Source organism: Bidens hawaiensis, unplaced genomic scaffold (assembly GCF_021521415.1).
Source record: "Bidens hawaiensis isolate Kalapana, Puna unplaced genomic scaffold, B.hawaiensis_p1.1 tig00034330_1, whole genome shotgun sequence".
NCBI lineage: Eukaryota > Viridiplantae > Streptophyta > Magnoliopsida > Asterales > Asteraceae > Bidens > Bidens hawaiensis.
In genome coordinates, this window is record NW_027495946.1 from 21,782 (window position 1) to 40,126 (window position 18,345).

The 18,345-nt window shown below is 40.7% G+C and overlaps 1 protein-coding gene across 1 annotated transcript; it reads left to right on the forward strand.

Moving 5' to 3' along the window:
* The first annotated feature begins 17,491 nt into the window (after window positions 1-17,491).
* LOC143586124 (uncharacterized) lies at window positions 17,492-18,014 on the forward strand. Its single transcript, XM_077067737.1, has 2 exons — window positions 17,492-17,850; window positions 17,951-18,014. The coding sequence occupies exons 1-2, from the start codon at window positions 17,492-17,494 to the stop codon at window positions 18,012-18,014; spliced, it is 423 nt and encodes a 140-aa protein (XP_076923852.1).
* Window positions 18,015-18,345: the final 331 nt, after the last annotated feature.

Below are 18,345 nucleotides of genomic sequence, written 5' to 3' on the forward strand. Positions count from 1 at the left end.
AACCTTATTAATGCATGATCATGATGAATTGTGAACGAAAATTGATTCGATTGTAACGAAATGAGTCTGGATTGTGAGATTTGAAACCAGAGGGTGAATTGAAATTGATTTGATCAATTCGATATGAAGAAACACTAATAGACCCCGGGGGCAGATTACGAATAATCTGGGGTTAAATAGATGTTTCCCACGAGGGTTAGGTCCGGCAAGATGGTAATTCTTCTGATGACCTGCAAAACAGACACCGTGAGCTCGTCACTGAGAAGGGGTACCTCCTTGTGACCACCCTCCGGCGTAAGAATCAGACTAGATTGCTCTTGAATATAAGTGTATATTAAGAGAAATGACTAGAGCAGATATCAGATAATATACGAAGATATAAGATAATGATACCGTTCCAAGGTGTTGGAGTATTTATAGCCGAAGGTAGGTTTCCAAGCAGGTACAGCCGGCTGAATAGTATTCCTTTTCGACCAACTGTGGGCTACGCACATGCCATGCTAGTGGTTAGTGGGTAGGCAGCGGCTGATAGTGACATGGCCGGCTGTGTACTATTCCTTTTCCACCAACTGCAGGCTATGCACGTGCCACGACAGGGGTTGGTGAGTAGGCAGCGGCTGATAGTGACATTAAGTACTAGAGCGTGCTGTTCGTCGTACTGTTGTCAGTGAGCTGTCACAGCTTTGGTCAGATCTTTTGTCCATACCTTGGCAGGTATAGTACAAAAGATCCTCCAGTAGCGTACGGACTGGCTCATTTGGGCGGGAGTATTCCCGGCTTGCTCATTCCTTCTTCAGGTGACATTACTGAATTATTTGAGAGTTAGTGCCTTGTGCGTGTAGCCTTGCTGTGCGGGTAGCCTTCCCTGATGGCTAGTATCCGTAGCTGCGGGAACAGGCGGAGTACGTCGACCATTGGGAGGCGTTTCCTGCGGGAGCAGCTTGCGTACTGCGCGTAAGGACGTCGCGTCTCTGAGCATGGTGGGTCCTGCGGATCCAGTTGGTCTTTGCGCAGACGTCCCTCTTTAAGGTGAGTCTTGCGGGTCCAACCGCGCAGACGTCCCTCTTTGAGGTGAGTCTTGCGGGTCCGACTGCGCAGACGTCTCTGTTTGAGGTGAGTCTTGCGGGTCCAACTGGGCTCTGCTGGGACCTACCTCTTCAAGTCCCCCCAGTCCAATGTTCTTCTCATGAATTGTTAATAAGTAAGGTGAACTTTTGGACTTAAGCAAAGGGGTCTTGAAAAGGGTTTAGTTTTAAGGTCTCCGCGGGGATTCTTCCCGCGGGTTTCCTAATGTCACGTGCAGAATTTCCCACTGTTCTGCTTGATCTTTGGGTATGATGCGGGTAGGTGTGTAACCTCCTCGCACGTCGGGAGCGTTGAGTTTCATTTGTGTAGATTCTCCACGGGGTTTTGGTAGTTTTAAACATAGTGATCAATTATGTTAAACAACCAATTCCATCTTGGAGCTTCCAACAATCTAGTTCTCAACATTCCCGCTATGCGGGGATGTTATATCCCTTTCCGCAAGCATGGCCCAGAAGATCCTTCTTGGTTTCAATTCCCTGCGGAGTGCTAAGTATGTGAAGGGTTTCGCCTTGACACTGTACCCGCACTCGTCTTATAGTTACTTTACTTCCAAGGTATTCCTGGCTTCAATTCCCTGCGGGTGCTAAGTATGTGAAGGGTTTTGCCTTGACACTGTACCCGCACCCGTCTTATAGTTACTTGGTTACCGAGGTATTCTTGGCTTCAATTCCCTGCGGGTGCTAAGTATGTGAAGGGTTTTGCCTTGACACTGTACCCGCACCCGTCTTATAGTTACTTGGTTGCCGAGGTATTCTTGGCTTCAATTCCCTGCGGGTGCTAAGTATGTGAAGGGTTTTGCCTTGACACTGTACCCGCACCCGTCTTATAGTTACTTGGTTGCCAAGGTAAGGGGGTAAAGTCCCGCTTACTTTTGAATCTTTTTGAATCTTTTTTTTTTTGAAATTCGAAGAGTTGGTGAAAGGATAAGAACAGTCCAATTGTTGAAGGGACGTCAGCGTGGTGTGACGATTTCTTCTGACAGTTTCAGGACGTGCATGAAGTTATGGCGACGTGACAGTATATGGTCATTCCAGACGCTTTTTCAGGCGCGTGGGCGCGAGTTTTCGGGCACGCGTCCTGTCAACAGCTGTTGCCAGCGTGCTCTTTCCACGTGTCATAGTTTCATTGCACCTGCGCTTTCCTCTCTCCTCCGCATTAAATTCATCGCATTCATTGCGATGAGTATATAAAGGGAGGAGATGATGCGTCTCACCTCACAGTTTCACTTCTTCTTCTAAGCGATTTCCGGCGAATACTCTAACTTTTCCGTCGAGCATTCTCCTGAAATCGTTCTTTCCATCCTTCAAAACATGTCTTCCATCCGTGATCCTGAAGCTACTGCCGAGGAGTCCGACATGTATATCGAGAACCCGACGTCTGACAAGGACGATAAGAGTACTGCCGGGGAGTGCCAGTGTGCTCTTTCCGTCGACGTTTATCAGTACATCGTCAGGAAGTTCATGCTCGAGCCTTTCGAGCCTGAGTTTCCTGAGCCTCACCAGACGGTGTACGATGCCCCCAAGGGCAAGATAGGGGTGTATGCTGCATTCTTCGTCTATGGGAATCTCAGGTTCCCATTGACGAAGTTTGTGTACCGTGTTTTGGAGAGACACGGTGTACATCTGACGGAGGTGCACCCGATGGCGATCGCAAAGGTTCGCCACTTTGAATGGGTGTGCCATATTCTAGGCGTTGATCCCCGCGTCGACCGCCTGATGACCTTCTATTCCTGGAGGTGCATCCAGGGCTGGTATACCTTGGTCACTCGGATCAAGGGTTTGAAGATCTGCGCTACCGAGCGCAGTCTTCGTTCTTGGAAGCGAGAGTTTTTCTATGTCTCCGCTCGCGTCGTCCCCATTGCGATGACGTTCAAGAACGGGAGGGCGCTCCCTAGCCTTCACGCCTCCAATTACCACTAGGCGGAATGGTTCGCCAAGATCTCCCAGATCCAGACTCCGGTTTACCGCTTTGCGGAGTCTGGGATGGTGATGCTTGGGATGAGCCGGGTATGGAAGGATGCTGGGGCAGAGGCGCCACAGATTCCCATCGTCCTCGAATACGGTTTGAACTCTATCCCTTACGGTATGCTTCATATCTTTTTGTTGATTTAGGGTTTTTCTTCTAACTGCTTTTCTGTTTATTTTCAGAGGGGAACAATTTGCAGTCGCTTCTGCAACCGCGTGAGAGCGGTGGTCCCGCTCGGCTGGGTACTCGTGCTCTCGACGAGAACGAGTTGCCCATCTTGGAGCAAACGACGGATAGGTTCGTGGAGGTCTACCCGCCGGGCCACGAGATTTTGAGCGCCACGCGGCCAGGTAAGGGTTTCTTTAACCCCCGTCCTCTCCATGCTCAAACCTCTGCTGGAATTCCTCTAATTTTGTCATCTTCTGATGAGGAATCCGCAGACGGTCCTTTCTTCGTGAGGAAGAAAGCTGCCGGCGTGAAGGGCAAGGCGAAGGTTGCCTCCACTGCCGATCAGGGGAACCGGTCTGAGTCGGAGACCGAAAGTGAGGAGGCGGCGGGGAACCCTGGTGGTGGTGAGACAACTGTCTCGGAGGTTGAGACAGCTGTCACCTCCGATCCGCCCAGTACGACGACGGTGACCGGCGTGAAGAGGCCGGCTCCATCGGGTTCGTCCCCGCCTGTCAGAACCTTCAAGCTCAAGAAAACTCGTAAGTGTAAATTAATCTTACCCGCAATTCTTTCCGCCATTGTTTTTAATATCTCGTCTTCATGCAAGCATGGATGCTACCGCATTCCAGAGTGGAGCGGGGAGGAGCGTCTCTCGACCCATGACGGTAGGTTTGGTCAACCTACCCGAGGCGATGACCCAGGCGGCCGCGCCTGTTTCAAGTGTTGGTTCAGTTGCTCACCCGGTTGAGGCAACTGTTCCAAATGTGACGTCATCTCCGCCGGCTGTCAATGCCATCTTCACTGCATCCTTCACTGAGCCGGCGGTGATTTTTTCTGCGGGCTCCTCCGCAGCGGCGGCCACGGTTGTGAGTTCACCTCCCGTGAGTTCACCTCCGATGGTCTCTACCGCGGCGACTTCAACCGTGCCTCCGGCACCGGTGACTACCTCGTCTCCGGCCGGTTCAGCAGGTATGTTCAGCGTTGGGGATTCTAGCCAATCTCTGCCTACTTCCCATCTGCCTGACCTCTTGGATGGATATCCCTTAGGTTCGAGTGATGGGTTTGGCGGCTACCGGCCTGTTGTCGACCCTTCAGGTGCGTAGGGTTATTTTGGCCTATATTTTTTTTATCATCTTTTCCTAACTGTTTTTTGTTTTTGCAGTGTCGGATTCGAATGAGGTGTATGTTCCGCGGTGGAACATCCACCGGGGAACAACCCTTCGGACGGCTGTGGACTGCGTCGAGTGGGCGCGTCACGCGGCCCCAAGTGACGCGTTGGGGGAAGCCATGTCTAGCTACCAGGAGGGTAGGCTGACAAATGAGCTTCGGATTCTCCTTGCCCGGATGCAGCCGCCCGTCGAGTTGCTTTGTCGTGAAAACGACAAGTTAAAGGCTGCGCGTATCCAAGAAGTGGCTCAGGCGCGGGCTATCCGGGAGGAGAACAGGAGACTTTCCGCAATTGCTGCGGAGAAGGAAAAGGCCTTCAAGGCCCTCGAGGTTGAAGTTCAGGCCCGTTTCGAGGCTCGTTCCAAGGCTACTCAAGCTGTTAACGAACAGCTTAGGTTGGCTAAGGAAACTGCGCGGAACGCGACCGAGAGGGCCACCAAAGCTGAAGCTATTGCTGAGCCTCTGTGCGCTGAGAATGAGGAGCTTAAAGCCAAACTAGAGAGGCTCCAGCAGGCTCATGATGCCTTGGCCATGGAAGACGCCAAGAAGCTCCAAGAGATCTTGGATCAGAGGGGTATGCTTGACCACACTGAGCGTAAGCTAAAGGGCGTTGAAGAGGTTGCTGCTAAGGAAGTGTTGCTTGCCAACCTTAACAAAAATGAAGCCGAACGCGCCCGTAACCAAGCTCAAGCTGCCCTCCATGAGGCTCTGATTACCAAGGAATGGCTTCTACGAGAAGCGTTGTCGCAGGTATACGTAGCTTCATAATATATTTACGCTTTTCTTTGTACTTAGAAAAGGTTTTGATACTTTGTATTTTTTCTTGTAGGTTGTGCATCGGATCTTCACGAACACATCTTATGACGATGCCATGAGCGCAGCCCTCAACGCTTCCCATGAGGATGGGGAAAATGCTGGTTTCTTGCTTGGTCTGGGGTTTGTTGAGAAGGGCATCCCGCCTTCCAACTTCCCTCTTTATGACGTGGACACTGAAGCTGCCTATGACCAAGCAGTGAACCAGTATGCTGCCTTCCCGCATCCGGTGGTGGAGAAGGTGAACGAAATTGCTGCTGCTGATGATGGGCTAACCATTCTCAAGACTTTCCTTGATCTGTCACAGCCAACTGATGGTGCGGGTACAAGTGGGTTTGGAGGGAGTGGTCCTGAAGTTTGAACCTTGAGATCCCTTCCCACCGTCAGGATAGATTTATATTTCTGTAGGCGGGTGGGTACCCGGCCATTCTTGTAATGCTTGAATTTTTTATGAAATATAAATGTTTGTGCGGGTAGGACCGCCAATTTCACTGGATGACTTGTTTTATAAACGTTATATGACTTGCTCATGCATATTATAGCTTAATTTGGCACTTGTTTTGCCGCATAAACAATATATGATTCGCTCGTGCATACTTTAGTTTAACTTAGCAATTTTCCAAGTGTTTTGAATAAGTTAACCGTTCGACGCGCGGTTGTCAATAGGTTAGTGTTCAGTTTCCTCTATCATGATTGTGCGGGTAGGACCGTCACTTTCATTTAGTGGGATGACCAATCTTCACCTATAACTGATCTGCGTGAAGGTTTGCCGTTTTTTGTGTTTATGCGGGTTTTGCCGCCGTCCACACGCAACGACTTACTTCCCCACTTATTTATGCGGTGAATACCGGCATATCAGTCTGGAAAGTTCATAAGTATAAATGTAAGACCATCAACGTCAATGTGGTAAGGAGAATCATTTCCATTAGAAGTGGCTCTGGGCCTTTTCTTTACAAGTTTGGAATTGATCTACATGCAACCTGTGTAATTGAACTCCCATGTTCTTGGGATGGGGGTGTCATCGAGCCTTTCGAGCCGATATTCACCTGGTACGGAATCTCGTTGTTTACGCAGTATGTAGTCTCCAACATTGAAGCTGCAGTTTCATTCGTGTTTTCCCCAACTGGGGTTCTACACGCATTAGCCTGCTCAGCGTTCATTACGCCACGAGGTGCGTGAGCGTCCCATCTCTGACAAATGTTTCGACGATGTCCTTCAAGTCTAAGCATTCCTCGGTGGTGTGGCCTCTTGTCCTGTGGAAGTCACAGAATTTGCTTTGATCAGCGTTTGGACGCTGTCGGATAATTGGAGCCTCTGGCCATGGGAGCCTCTCAGTGGCGAATATCTCGGTGACGCTTTTGGTGAGTGGCGTCCATATAGAGTTCCGGTTCGACGACTGCATGTTGTCCTTTCCGCCTAACCGAGGGTGCGAGCCGGATGAGGTGTCAAAGTTTACCCTTGACTGCCAAATACCTAGCTTCCTCTTTTTGTTTAGTCGGGCGGTAAGGACGTTGTTTTCTCTTGTTTTCTAGGTGTAGAGGTTTGTGCTTTGGGGAAGATCTCTACCCAGTTGCTTTTCCGTTTCCGCGAAGCGTTTAGCTGCTGTCATGATGGCATCCCATGTGGATGGCATGCCGTCTTTACCCGTTAAGGTGCGGATGAGCTCTGGATCTTTCGCGCCCTGTATGAAAGCAGCGCGAACAAGATCTTCGCTAATAGCGCCCAGACTCAGCTTCTTTGAGTTGAAGCGAGTGATGAAGTATAGCAAAGATTCATCTTCCTCTCGGATGCAGTTGAGGATCGTCCATTGCTCTTCAGTGTACTTTCTTTGTTGACTGAAGTGTTGGATGAACTTCTGTTGGAAGTCTGCCCAATCGTAGATGTGGTGGACCGGTAGACGGTCAAACCACGCTCTAGCCGCTCCAACCAGCGTCATCTGGAACATATAACACCACGTGGGTTCCGTCCAGTTGCTGACGGTTGCCCCCGCTATGAATCTGTTCAAATGATCGTCTGGGTCAGATATACCATCATAAGTGCCGATGTTGGACATCTGTTTGGCACTTCTCGGGGCGATTGCTTCCGCAATGTCCCTTGCAAACTTGGATGTTCCCGCATTTGCAGCAGTTGGTCTAAAGGTTTTGGAGAAGTCGCGTGGGTTTCCCCCCGCGTTCCTTGGTTTGAAGGTGTCTTCGAAATTCCTTCTCGGTTGGAAGTCCGTTTCCTTACGCTTCCCTTTCGCCCTATGGCGAGGGTTTGCGTCGGTGTCGGATTCCTCCCGATCATCGTCCGAGTACTCGCACTCACTGCTCATGTTGAGCTGTTTTCGAGTGCTTACAAATTCGTCAGCCTGTTGGATGGAACGTAAGTGTTCGTCCAACTCAGCTTGGAATTCCTTCTGACGTGCTTCCGCCCACGCTTTAACTTGTTCAAGTGTTTGGCGGGGGAGCCTCGTCTGTTGTCTTTCCGCCTGGGTATTAATGAATCCCAGGGGATGATTGTTTACTGCACTTGCCCCGGCTTGGGTAACCGGGGTAGTGTTCGTAAAATTTACTGCACTTGCCCTGGCTTGGGTAACCGGGGTAGTGTTCGTAAAATTTGTGTGCTCGCCGGTGTTCCCCCCAGTAGCTGGGGTTGTGGTTACCGGAGTTTCTTGGTCACTCGTTGGCCTTGGCAACGGAGTAACCTTAACCATCTTTCCAGAAGTTTTGAAAAAACTGAAAAAGAATTAGTTCTAGCCTTGTCCCACGGATGGCGCCAATGAAGAAACACTAATCGACCCCGGGCAGATTACGAATAATCTGGGGGTTAAATAGATGTTTCCCACGAGGGTTAGGTCCGGCAAGATGGTTATTCTTCTGATGACCTGCAAAACAGACACCGTGAGCTCGTCACTGAGAAGGGGGGTACCTCCTTGTGACCACCCTCCGGCGTGAGAATCAGTCTAGATTGCTCTTGAATATAAGTGTATATTAAGAGAAATGACTAGAGCAGATATCAGATAATATATGAAGATATAAGATAATGATACCGTTCCAAGGTGTTGGAGTATTTATAACCGAAGGTAGGTTTCCAAGCAGGTACAGCCGGCTGAATAGTATTCCTTTTCGACCAACTGTGGGCTACGCACATGCCATGCTAGTGGTTAGTGGGTAGGCAGCGGCTGATAGTGACATGGCCGGCTGTGTACTATTCCTTTTCCACCAACTGCAGGCTATGCACGTGCCACGACAGGGGTTGGTGAGTAGGCAGCGGCTGATAGTGACATTAAGTACTAGAGCGTGCTGTTCGTCGTACTGTTGTCAGTGAGCTGTCACAGCTTTGGTCAGATCTTTTGTCCATACCTTGGCAGGTATAGTACAAAAGATCCTCCAGTAGCGTACGGACTGGCTCATTTGGGCGGGAGTATTCCCGGCTTGCTCATTCCTTCTTCAGGTGACATTACTGAATTATTTGAGAGTTAGTGCCTTGTGCGTGTAGCCTTGCTGTGCGGGTAGCCTTCCCTGATGGCTAGTATCCGTAGCTGCGGGAACAGGCGGAGTACGTCGACCATTGGGAGGCGTTTCCTGCGGGAGCAGCTTGCGTACTGCGCGTAAGGACGTCGCGTCTCTGAGCATGGTGGGTCCTGCGGATCCAGTTGGTCTTTGCGCAGACGTCCCTCTTTAAGGTGAGTCTTGCGGGTCCAATCGCGCAGACGTCCCTCTTTGAGGTGAGTCTTGCGGGTCCGACTGCGCAGACGTCTCTGTTTGAGGTGAGTCTTGCGGGTCCAACTGGGCTCTGCTGGGACCTACCTCTTTACGATCCAAGTGTTAATAATAATAATAATAAGAGATTGCGGGGTGACGACGTTTTTTTATTTGACGTGGAAGAGGGGAATTACGTGCATGCTGAATAATATGAAGGTGTACAAATTCGGTTAGTATCGGTTTAGTTGATACTAGTTGGATATACTGTCTACGGGTGTATAAATCGGTTTAAAACTCAAAACAGTTTCGGTTTGGTCAACAAAAGTCAAAACCGGCTTATAACCGGTTTCGGTTCGGGTGGAAATGGGTTTCTTACCATGTTACGATCGGTTTTGGTTTGGGTTTTGATCGGTTATGGTTGGGGTTTTGATCTGTTTCTGTTCGGGTTTTGACCGGTTTTGGCCGGTTTCAGTTTGGTTAACTGGTTTGGAACTGATTTTGGTGGAAAAAATTACAACCCGGTTCCGAACATACGGTTTCAATCGGTTCCAAACCGGTTTTTACATAATTAGTTTCAAACCGATTTGGTTTCGGTTCGATTTTCGGGTCAGCTCGGTTAACCGGTTTATTTATGCACCTCTGTAATAGGTGTACAAAACGGTTTAAAACTCAAACGGCTCGGTTTGGTCGGATCAAAACCGGTTTATGATCGTTTTTCAGTTCGTGTTGAAACCAGTTTTTAGTTTGACTGGGTTACGATCAGTTTCTGTTCGGGTTTTGACAGGGTTTTGGCCGATTTCGGTTCAGTTAATCGGTTTCAGTGGAGAAGATTACAAACTGGTTTCTACAAAATTGATTTTAAACCGGTTTGGCTTCCATTTGATTTTCGGGTCGGTTAACTGGTTCTTTTCTCCCACCTCTAGTTGGATACAACACCAGCATTAAATCAAAAAATAAAACTGTAAACATCCAAAATAGTATGTGTACGCGTACGACTTTGATTGACACGAATTTGGTCTACTGGTACCAATACTAAACCCAGAAAATAAATTAGTGTACACCCAAAATAGTGCTGACATTGCATAGCTTATGATATAAAATTTTTTTTAACATGTTTTGACTTCAACTGAAATTTACTTATTTAAATGCAACTTTAACTCATTTGTTTGCCGTCATACGGATTCTTCTTAGTATCCATCCTTTGTGGTTTAGGGGTGAGAATAAACCGGGTTAGAAGCGTAAAACTCGCGAGACCCATCGTACATGAATTTGTAAAACACTTTAATTATTAAATAGGGTTGGTTCTCGGGTCTAGCACATGGTTATAATCAGGTCCCGGGTCGGGTCCGATTCTAAAAGCGAGTTTGAAGGAAGACTTGCAAAACCCTATTGAATTTCAAGTCAAATAAACAATTTGGGTTATAGATCATGATCAATATTTAACCTTGTTTATGAATATCTCCCCTAAACTATTGACACCTATATAGCGATGGCTTGAGTTGTTATTAAGTATACACTAGGCGGGTGCCCGCGCGATGCAGCGGGAACTAACCTTGGTAATCACATTATATATTTATGGATGCTTCTTGTTTCGTTTGTAACCGTAAAACTATTTATTGGGATAAGTAGATTCACAGTTTTTATTTTAAACACAATTTAATATCGAAGTAAAAACGAAAACAGAACCTAACCATTGTTAATGGTTTGGTTTTGTTGGGTTTCGATTTTCAAAGATCTAGTTTCAGTTTTCGGTGACCAAAAACTGTTATTAATGGTTTAGCTCGTGATTCACCATCAAAACCGGACGGCAAACGCCTATACGTAAAATTTTATTTTTTTAACTGAAAAAAACTATGACAATATCATACTCAAATTAAAGAGAATTAAATGCTCGTTTTTATGGTTCATTTTTTTAAAAAATATATTAACGTACGAAAAGGTTATGTTCGTTTAAAAATTGTGGGGTATTTATGTTAAAAATGAAATTATAAAGAATAAACGATTAAAAGATGAAGAACCAAAATTATAATTATTCTTTAAATTTAATAAAAGTTGGTTAAAGTTGAGGGGGAAAGTTTGTAATTATTTTAAAAAAAATGAAAACACGTGAGATTTAATGTTAGAATGACCCCTTTACCCTTATTTTAAGTTGTATAATATGTTTAAACTAGATTTGCCCATGACTCCTATATTATATACTAGATTTTATCCCCTGTATTACGGGGGTTGTTTTACATTATTTGTTTTTAATATATATATATATATATATATATATATATGGATTTTAATTTTATTTATTGTAATAAAGGCTAATAATTAACATACTTGAGGTTTGATGATAAAATGGTTTCACAAATAAATGATGTGTTATAATCCGGTTTAAAAGATATCTGGATTTGGTGATACTCATTACCCGTTTATTTTCTTTATTCTAAAATTGTTTCTTAATTATAGATAATATATTTTTTCTAAATAAAATAAGATATTAATTTTTAATATATCCCTATTTTATAAGATTTTCATATCAAATATTATATGAGATTATTTTTTAATATAATGAGATGTTATAACCCGTTGAAGAGCTATCTGGGTTTGGTGAGACCTTTACCCGTGAATTCAGGTCAAATGTGTGAGAAACCTTCATTTATAAATAAAACAATCTGATGACTTGAGAGAATGGTTGTTTTATATTTTTTGTTTTTTAATATTTGTTTTTTGGATTTTAATTTTCTTTATTGTAAGAAAGTTAATAATATACTTAGGGTTTGATGATGAAAGAGTTTCATAAATAAATAATATGTTATAACCCGTTTAAAAGCTATCTGGATTTGGTGACCTATGACCCGCTTATGTTTTTTACTATAAAATTGTTTATTAATTATAAGTAATGTCTTTTTCTTTTTAATTTGGATATTAAATTTTAGTATATCCATATTTTATAGGATTTTTACATCAAATAATTTATAAGATTAATTTTTAATTTAATGAGATGTTATAACCCGTTTAGGAGCTATCTGGTTTTGGTAAGACCTATACCCATAAATTTGGATTAAATCAATGAGAGGCCTCCATTTAAAACTTAAGCAATCTGGTGGCTTCCATAAAAGAGGGGAGCGACCATATCGCGACACGTAGTATTTTAGGGTTTTGGTTTATATATTATAGATAGTATAGATAACGAACAATATAAGATCGATTCTCGGGCCACCATACAAAGCTAGTTAAAGAAGATATGTCAATTATTATTATATAACTAGTTTTAGAGCCCATGTCACACATGGGATAATTCAAATTATAAAACTATAAGTAAAACAAATAATTACATAGCGTATATGAAAAAAAATGTATTACATCTATGCTTGTATCTATACAATGTGTACATAAATTGATTTTATTTATATCACAAAATTATTTTTTTAAATGAACTTAATAAAAAATGCACGTGCAAAAACGTATCCGAGAATATTTCTTTCTATTGAAAAATTCATTATCGGTGCCATATATGTATAATTGAAAGACTTTTGGTTATGAACCAATTTCGAAAATAAAGCTTCTCGTACTATAGTAGTTCTAACCACTCAGTCTAAATACAAAAGGAGCGTTATCTTTATTGATATATTTATCAATTTACCACTCATTAAAGGAAAGTAGAACATTAAATTGTAACAATGGTTGTTCTTTAAGAGCTATGTTTTTCTGAGCCACACCATGAAAAAGATTTTGATAAGTTTCAGAGAGCTTATCGACTTTATCATAGTGACAAAATAAAAAAATAACATGTTAACCCATCCATTTTGTGAATATTTTGTTTCATTTGAGTATAGTTTGCCATAACATGTTTCCCATACAACGTTCTGATTACCATTAAAGGAAAAATTAATGTTGACAAAAATATTTTAAAATTGATAAAAGTTAGAAGTATTAATAGGCATGGGGGTGGTATGTCGAAAGTGTTTGCAATCTTTTCTTACATTTTAATAGTTGAGGGAAAAACAGTCAGTTTGTGAAATCCCGAACCTTTTGATTATTTTAAAAAATGCCCTTAAAAATAAATTTGAAACCCGAGTCATGTTTAAAATTCTAACTTTCATACTTTTGACATTTTAAAGTCAACACTTTGAACACATAACAAATTTGACGATAAATCTATTTTGCATTCTCAAAATTTTAAAAATACTCAAAATTTTTTATTTTTGACCCGTAACAAATTTTGACCTAAATGTAGTTAACTTGTACCAAATAATCTATTTAACAACTTTTGACCCATAATATCAAATTTAAGTTCCATAAAAAACCCGAAACAATTTTCATTTGAGAAACACGATTTGTTGTTGATTTTTGAAATTCACCAAGTATTTTGAAATATGTAGTAAAATAATATGTTAATATTTATATTTATAAAAATATATAGATATTATATAAATATAGTGTAAAAGGAAAGTGAATAATATTGATTTATTACATATATTAGGGTATGTTAGTTTTGGAGAGAAAAAATTGTAAGAATTAACCAAAACATGACAAGTGTCCACATTTATTTTACTTTATTAGAATATAGGTAGATACATACAAGAAGTTTGGTGCCGCAAAGTCCTGATTTGGCAACTTTGCGGCACCCTATTGATACTTTTTGGTTTGTTTTAGTTTCGGTCTGTAACAAATGTAATGAAAACTGACCGGGTGTAAATTTTGTCTTGCTTTGTTTTGTTTTAGTTTCGATACAGTAACAAACATGATGGAAACTAACCGAATTCGAGTAGACTCAACGCGTTTTGTTTTAGTTCTGGTATTATAACAAACGTAACGAAAATCGACAAAATGCTGATTTTGTAGGATTGTTCAAAGGGTGAGACCCTACCCTTTTACCTAATACCCTATCCAGACCCTTTAACCTTTTAGGAAGAAATGTGGACCCGAGACCCTACCCTCTAAACAATAAAAGGGTCGGGTATAAATAAGAGTTTCAAGGGTCCAACCCTTTACCCTTTAAAGCAGTAATCGCAGCTCCTGTTCTGCATTTACTAGTTGCATATCTCATATATGACTTTAATATATGAATCATAGAACAATTAACTTCATTTAATAACACAGTAAATTTTAACTTCGAAAGTTTATCAACCATTTGAACCGATGCAAATAATATTCACATTCACAAATTACATGTAGAGAACAATTCAGTGTTTTTCATATATATATATATATATATGTGTTTCCAATTAGTAGTATGGCATTTTTTTATTTTTTTTAGTAGTTATGAAATTTATGATGAATCATATATAAAAATACAAACATCTCCTACATTTCAGATTAATCGTGAATCTGATGTATATCTATATAGAAACTAGTAAACGGGTAAAGGGTTTGAAAAGGGGTCGGACCCTTGAAACCCTTTTACCCTTTAATGTTAAATTTAAATACCCTTTACCCAACCCATATTATATATTCGGGTCTAATTAAGGGTTTTACAAGTCGGGTAAAAAGATTTCAAGGGTCTAACCCTTATCTTGCTCACCCCTATGATTTTGTTTGTTTTTTGTTTTGTTTTGTTTTTTTTTTGTTTTAGTTCCGGTACCGTCACGAATGTGACATAAACCAAACGAATTTGCGTAGACTCATTGCCTCACCGGGATCAACAACGATCGGGTTTTACCAACGCCCGAGTTTTACTAGCTGACGTCACCCCATTGGTCAGGGCCGTCTCCGAGGGTTTGAACACCTCGGCTGAGCCGAAATAAAAAGGCCCATAGCCTTAACGAGTAACAAAATATATAAGCTAATTTTTTTAAACGATGCTTAATGTTATAACAATAAACGTAGAAAAATATATTATCAAAATCAAATACCGTAATAACTAACGATTAACCAATTATCCGTGAAACTCTCATAACATTGGGAAAAAAATAGCTTGATCCTTGGTGGCTAGCTTTGTCAACCGTGGAGGAGTCTAGCGGTTAACAGCGAACCAACAGTGGTGGTCAGCTGGGTTGGTCGTTGTTCAGCATTCGCAAAGAAGAAAGGAACCAAAGAGAAATTCAATCGACCGCTATTTCTTTTATTTTGCATCGGGTTTTTATTTTTTTTTTTTAGTTTTTGGTTTTAGTTTGGGTCCAATAATTTGAACTTGATTAAATGGATTATGGATAAAAAAGAATTCTAGGCCCAATAATCATGAGATTGTAAAAAGCAATTCATATTTTATAAGTTTTATATTTTTAAATGTATATATATAAAATATAGATACAAAAAATTTTGGCTCTTAAAAATTACCTGCCCCAGCCGACGGTCTGACCAGCGCTACCCTCCAGCCGGCCATGCCATTGGTCTACCTCAAATTTTATTATTTTTTAATTTTTGTTTTAGTTCTGATACAGTAACACACGTAACTGGAACCAGTCGAATTCGCGTTGACTTACGGCCTCAACACTTTTGACCGAAAACGTTTGGGTTTTACTATTGCCCCGGCGCAACACACCGGATGAAACACTAGTTTTATAAATATAACTTATTGATGAGTAGGAAAATTGAAAAATTGAGTTGTAGTTGAAATAGCAATAAAAATCAAAATTTGAGAAATCGTCGTATATGACTTCAGGCTAGTTCCCAGGTATAGTCTTTATAGTTAACCGGTTTTAATACTAACAACAGTTCTAGGTCCCGAGAAACCAACCTATGACCCGACCCAAGTTTTAACTATAGAGTCGATTCCCTAGTCTAGTCTTACCATTGAGCAGGTAGATCGGGTCAGTTAATTTTGACGGGTAAGATCCATTTGATTATTTTTATTTTTAAGTGTTGATAAAAAAGATATTATAAAAATGAGTGATTTTTCTTTATTTGTTTATTTTTAACGAATCTATTATACAGATTTCTTCGTTCTTTTTTAATCAACATATTATATATTTTTATTTTTTCTTCAATTAACTCGTTGTAGTTTTTTCTTATTTTATTTTCTAACTAACAATTTATAAATAAAACAATTGTTACTGATCTTTTCTACAAAAATAAACTAACATGTAAATAAACCAAAGAGTAAAACTTACTTAGTACTATCATAGGTACTTCATACTTGTAGTCTTGTACTAGAAAGCAAGAAGTACTAAACTTGTAGTCTTGTACTACAAAACACTTTGCTACAAAACTCTTCTTTTATAATATTGCTACAAAACACTTTTTCTTTTTTAATGGAAAAGCTATATTAAAAAATGAGCAGGAAGAAACTAGACAGGACGAGACAAAGATACAAACCGACCCAAAAAATTAAATCACATCTAAAAATATGTACAAAACAAAGATTTAAAGTTGCAATACTTCAAACTAAATGACCGAGATACAAACTCTTGTGTAGTTCAAAAACCGTTGAAACCACCTTGACCATATTATTTCGGCCAAGTCTATCGGGTTTTGAGTAAATTGGTCCAGTTTATGGTTTAAAAATCTGGGTTTCGTTGTTAAAAGAGTATTTTTATTTTTAATATTTATAATTTTAAAAGAAATGATATCTTTTTCACGTGTATTAATCTAGCAATCATACATGTATTTTTATTATAAATATATATTATTAAACTTAAATGGTTTTGTGCTTTTAAAGTTAGTTTTAAAAAAAAAATTATGATTACGTCGAGTGGAGATGCCTTAATGTTCAACGCAATTTATTACTCCAAAATTAAGAAAGTTTGACATGTTTTTTAGCTTACCATTTTACCAAACTTAAAATTTAATCGTACAATTATATGCTAAAAATCGACATAAATCATCAACACGAAAATCAAACCGTTTTAACTAATTCGGTTTAATTTTTCTAAAAATCATACTTAGCAATTGAACAAAAAATTCCACCGAAATTGTTGGAACTGGACTTCAAACGCCCTCAATTGAAATATAACAATAACAACCACCACAATAACTGTTATTGTTATTATTATTATTATAACTTACTTTTTACATGGAAAAGTAGTAGCTAATCAAAGTTTGATGATCATAGTAGCTAATTTTACTTTATACATGCAACATTTTTCTATATGCAGCCTAAAAACATCCCAAAAATGCCACAAATTACTTTAGTGGTTTTTTTTGTTTTTTTTAATGGCTATTGAATTTTTCAAATAAGTTACTAGTTAAATTCATTAAATCGGGATACACTCGCCTTTCAATCCTGAAAAAAACCCTCACATAAGACTAACGCCAATAAACGCTCGCCCGAATGCACATTGGTGCGGTGAGAAAAAACCCGTTCAGTTCAAAGATCCAACTAGTGAACGTCACCCCATCGTCTATTCGTCCATCATCACTTGCTACCGCTGAAACTAAATAATAAAGGCATGATTCAAACTTGGGTCCCATAAAAAAGTAAAATTTATTACTTATCACTCCACCTTTATGGGTTAATGACTAATAAGCAAGTAGGCAAACGTATGTGTACAACACAAGCTCAAATCTTGTCATCTTCTTTTCAACCAACCATTCATCTTTCCACCTTATCCCAAATCTCTCTTTTCCTTTTATTTACTTTATTTTATTTCATCACCCACTCATCATCTCAATATCCCAATAATCATTTGACTCAAAACACATCTAACACATCTCAATATTCAACCCAATAACCACCAATGGCAACCACCTCAGCCACCCTATCTCCTATCAACTTCACAATGGTTACACCCACCAAAACCACCACCAAAACCACCACTAAAATAACCTACATTAAGGGACTCAACTCATATAATGGACTCAAAGCACACAACACCAATGTGACATCATTGGGAACCATTGTTTCAACAGAACAACAATTTGCAAACATTGTTTGTTCATTAAAAAAAACATCAAATGGTGGTGGGGCCCTCACTGCCACATGTAGTGCTGTGGGTGAGATATTTAGGATAGCTGCCATCATGAATGGGATCACTCTTGTTGGAGTTGCAATTGGTTTTGTTCTTTTGAGGATTGAAGCTTCGGTTGAGGAGGCAGGGTAAGATATGTTTTTTTTGTGGAGATTAATGATTAATGAATCTTTTTTTACCTCCAAAGATATTGCATGTTTGTTGTTGTTGGATTTATTAGAAATTTAGAATCAAACATAAAGATGTATGGAAAGACGGGGAGGGATACTTTGAGAACCATGTTGAGTTGTAGTAAGAAATTAAGAACTTTATTCTAGGCCACACGTTTAATTAAATGGATTGAAATATGTGGTTGAGATTAAATCTGGCGAAAGAGTCAAAGTAGGAGAGAGAATAAAGATGTAAGTGGTTACATTAACTTTTACGTCCGTTACATATGTGTAAAAAGTCGACTCGGTGCGTAAAAAATTCTGTAATTTTTTTACGTGTATGTAACCTACATATGTTACGCATGTATAAAAAAAATTCAAAAAAAAAATCGTTACGCTGAGTTCTTTCGAGTTCTTAAAACTCAAAGGGGTTCTCATTTGAAATCTCCCCTAAACATATGTTATAATAATAAC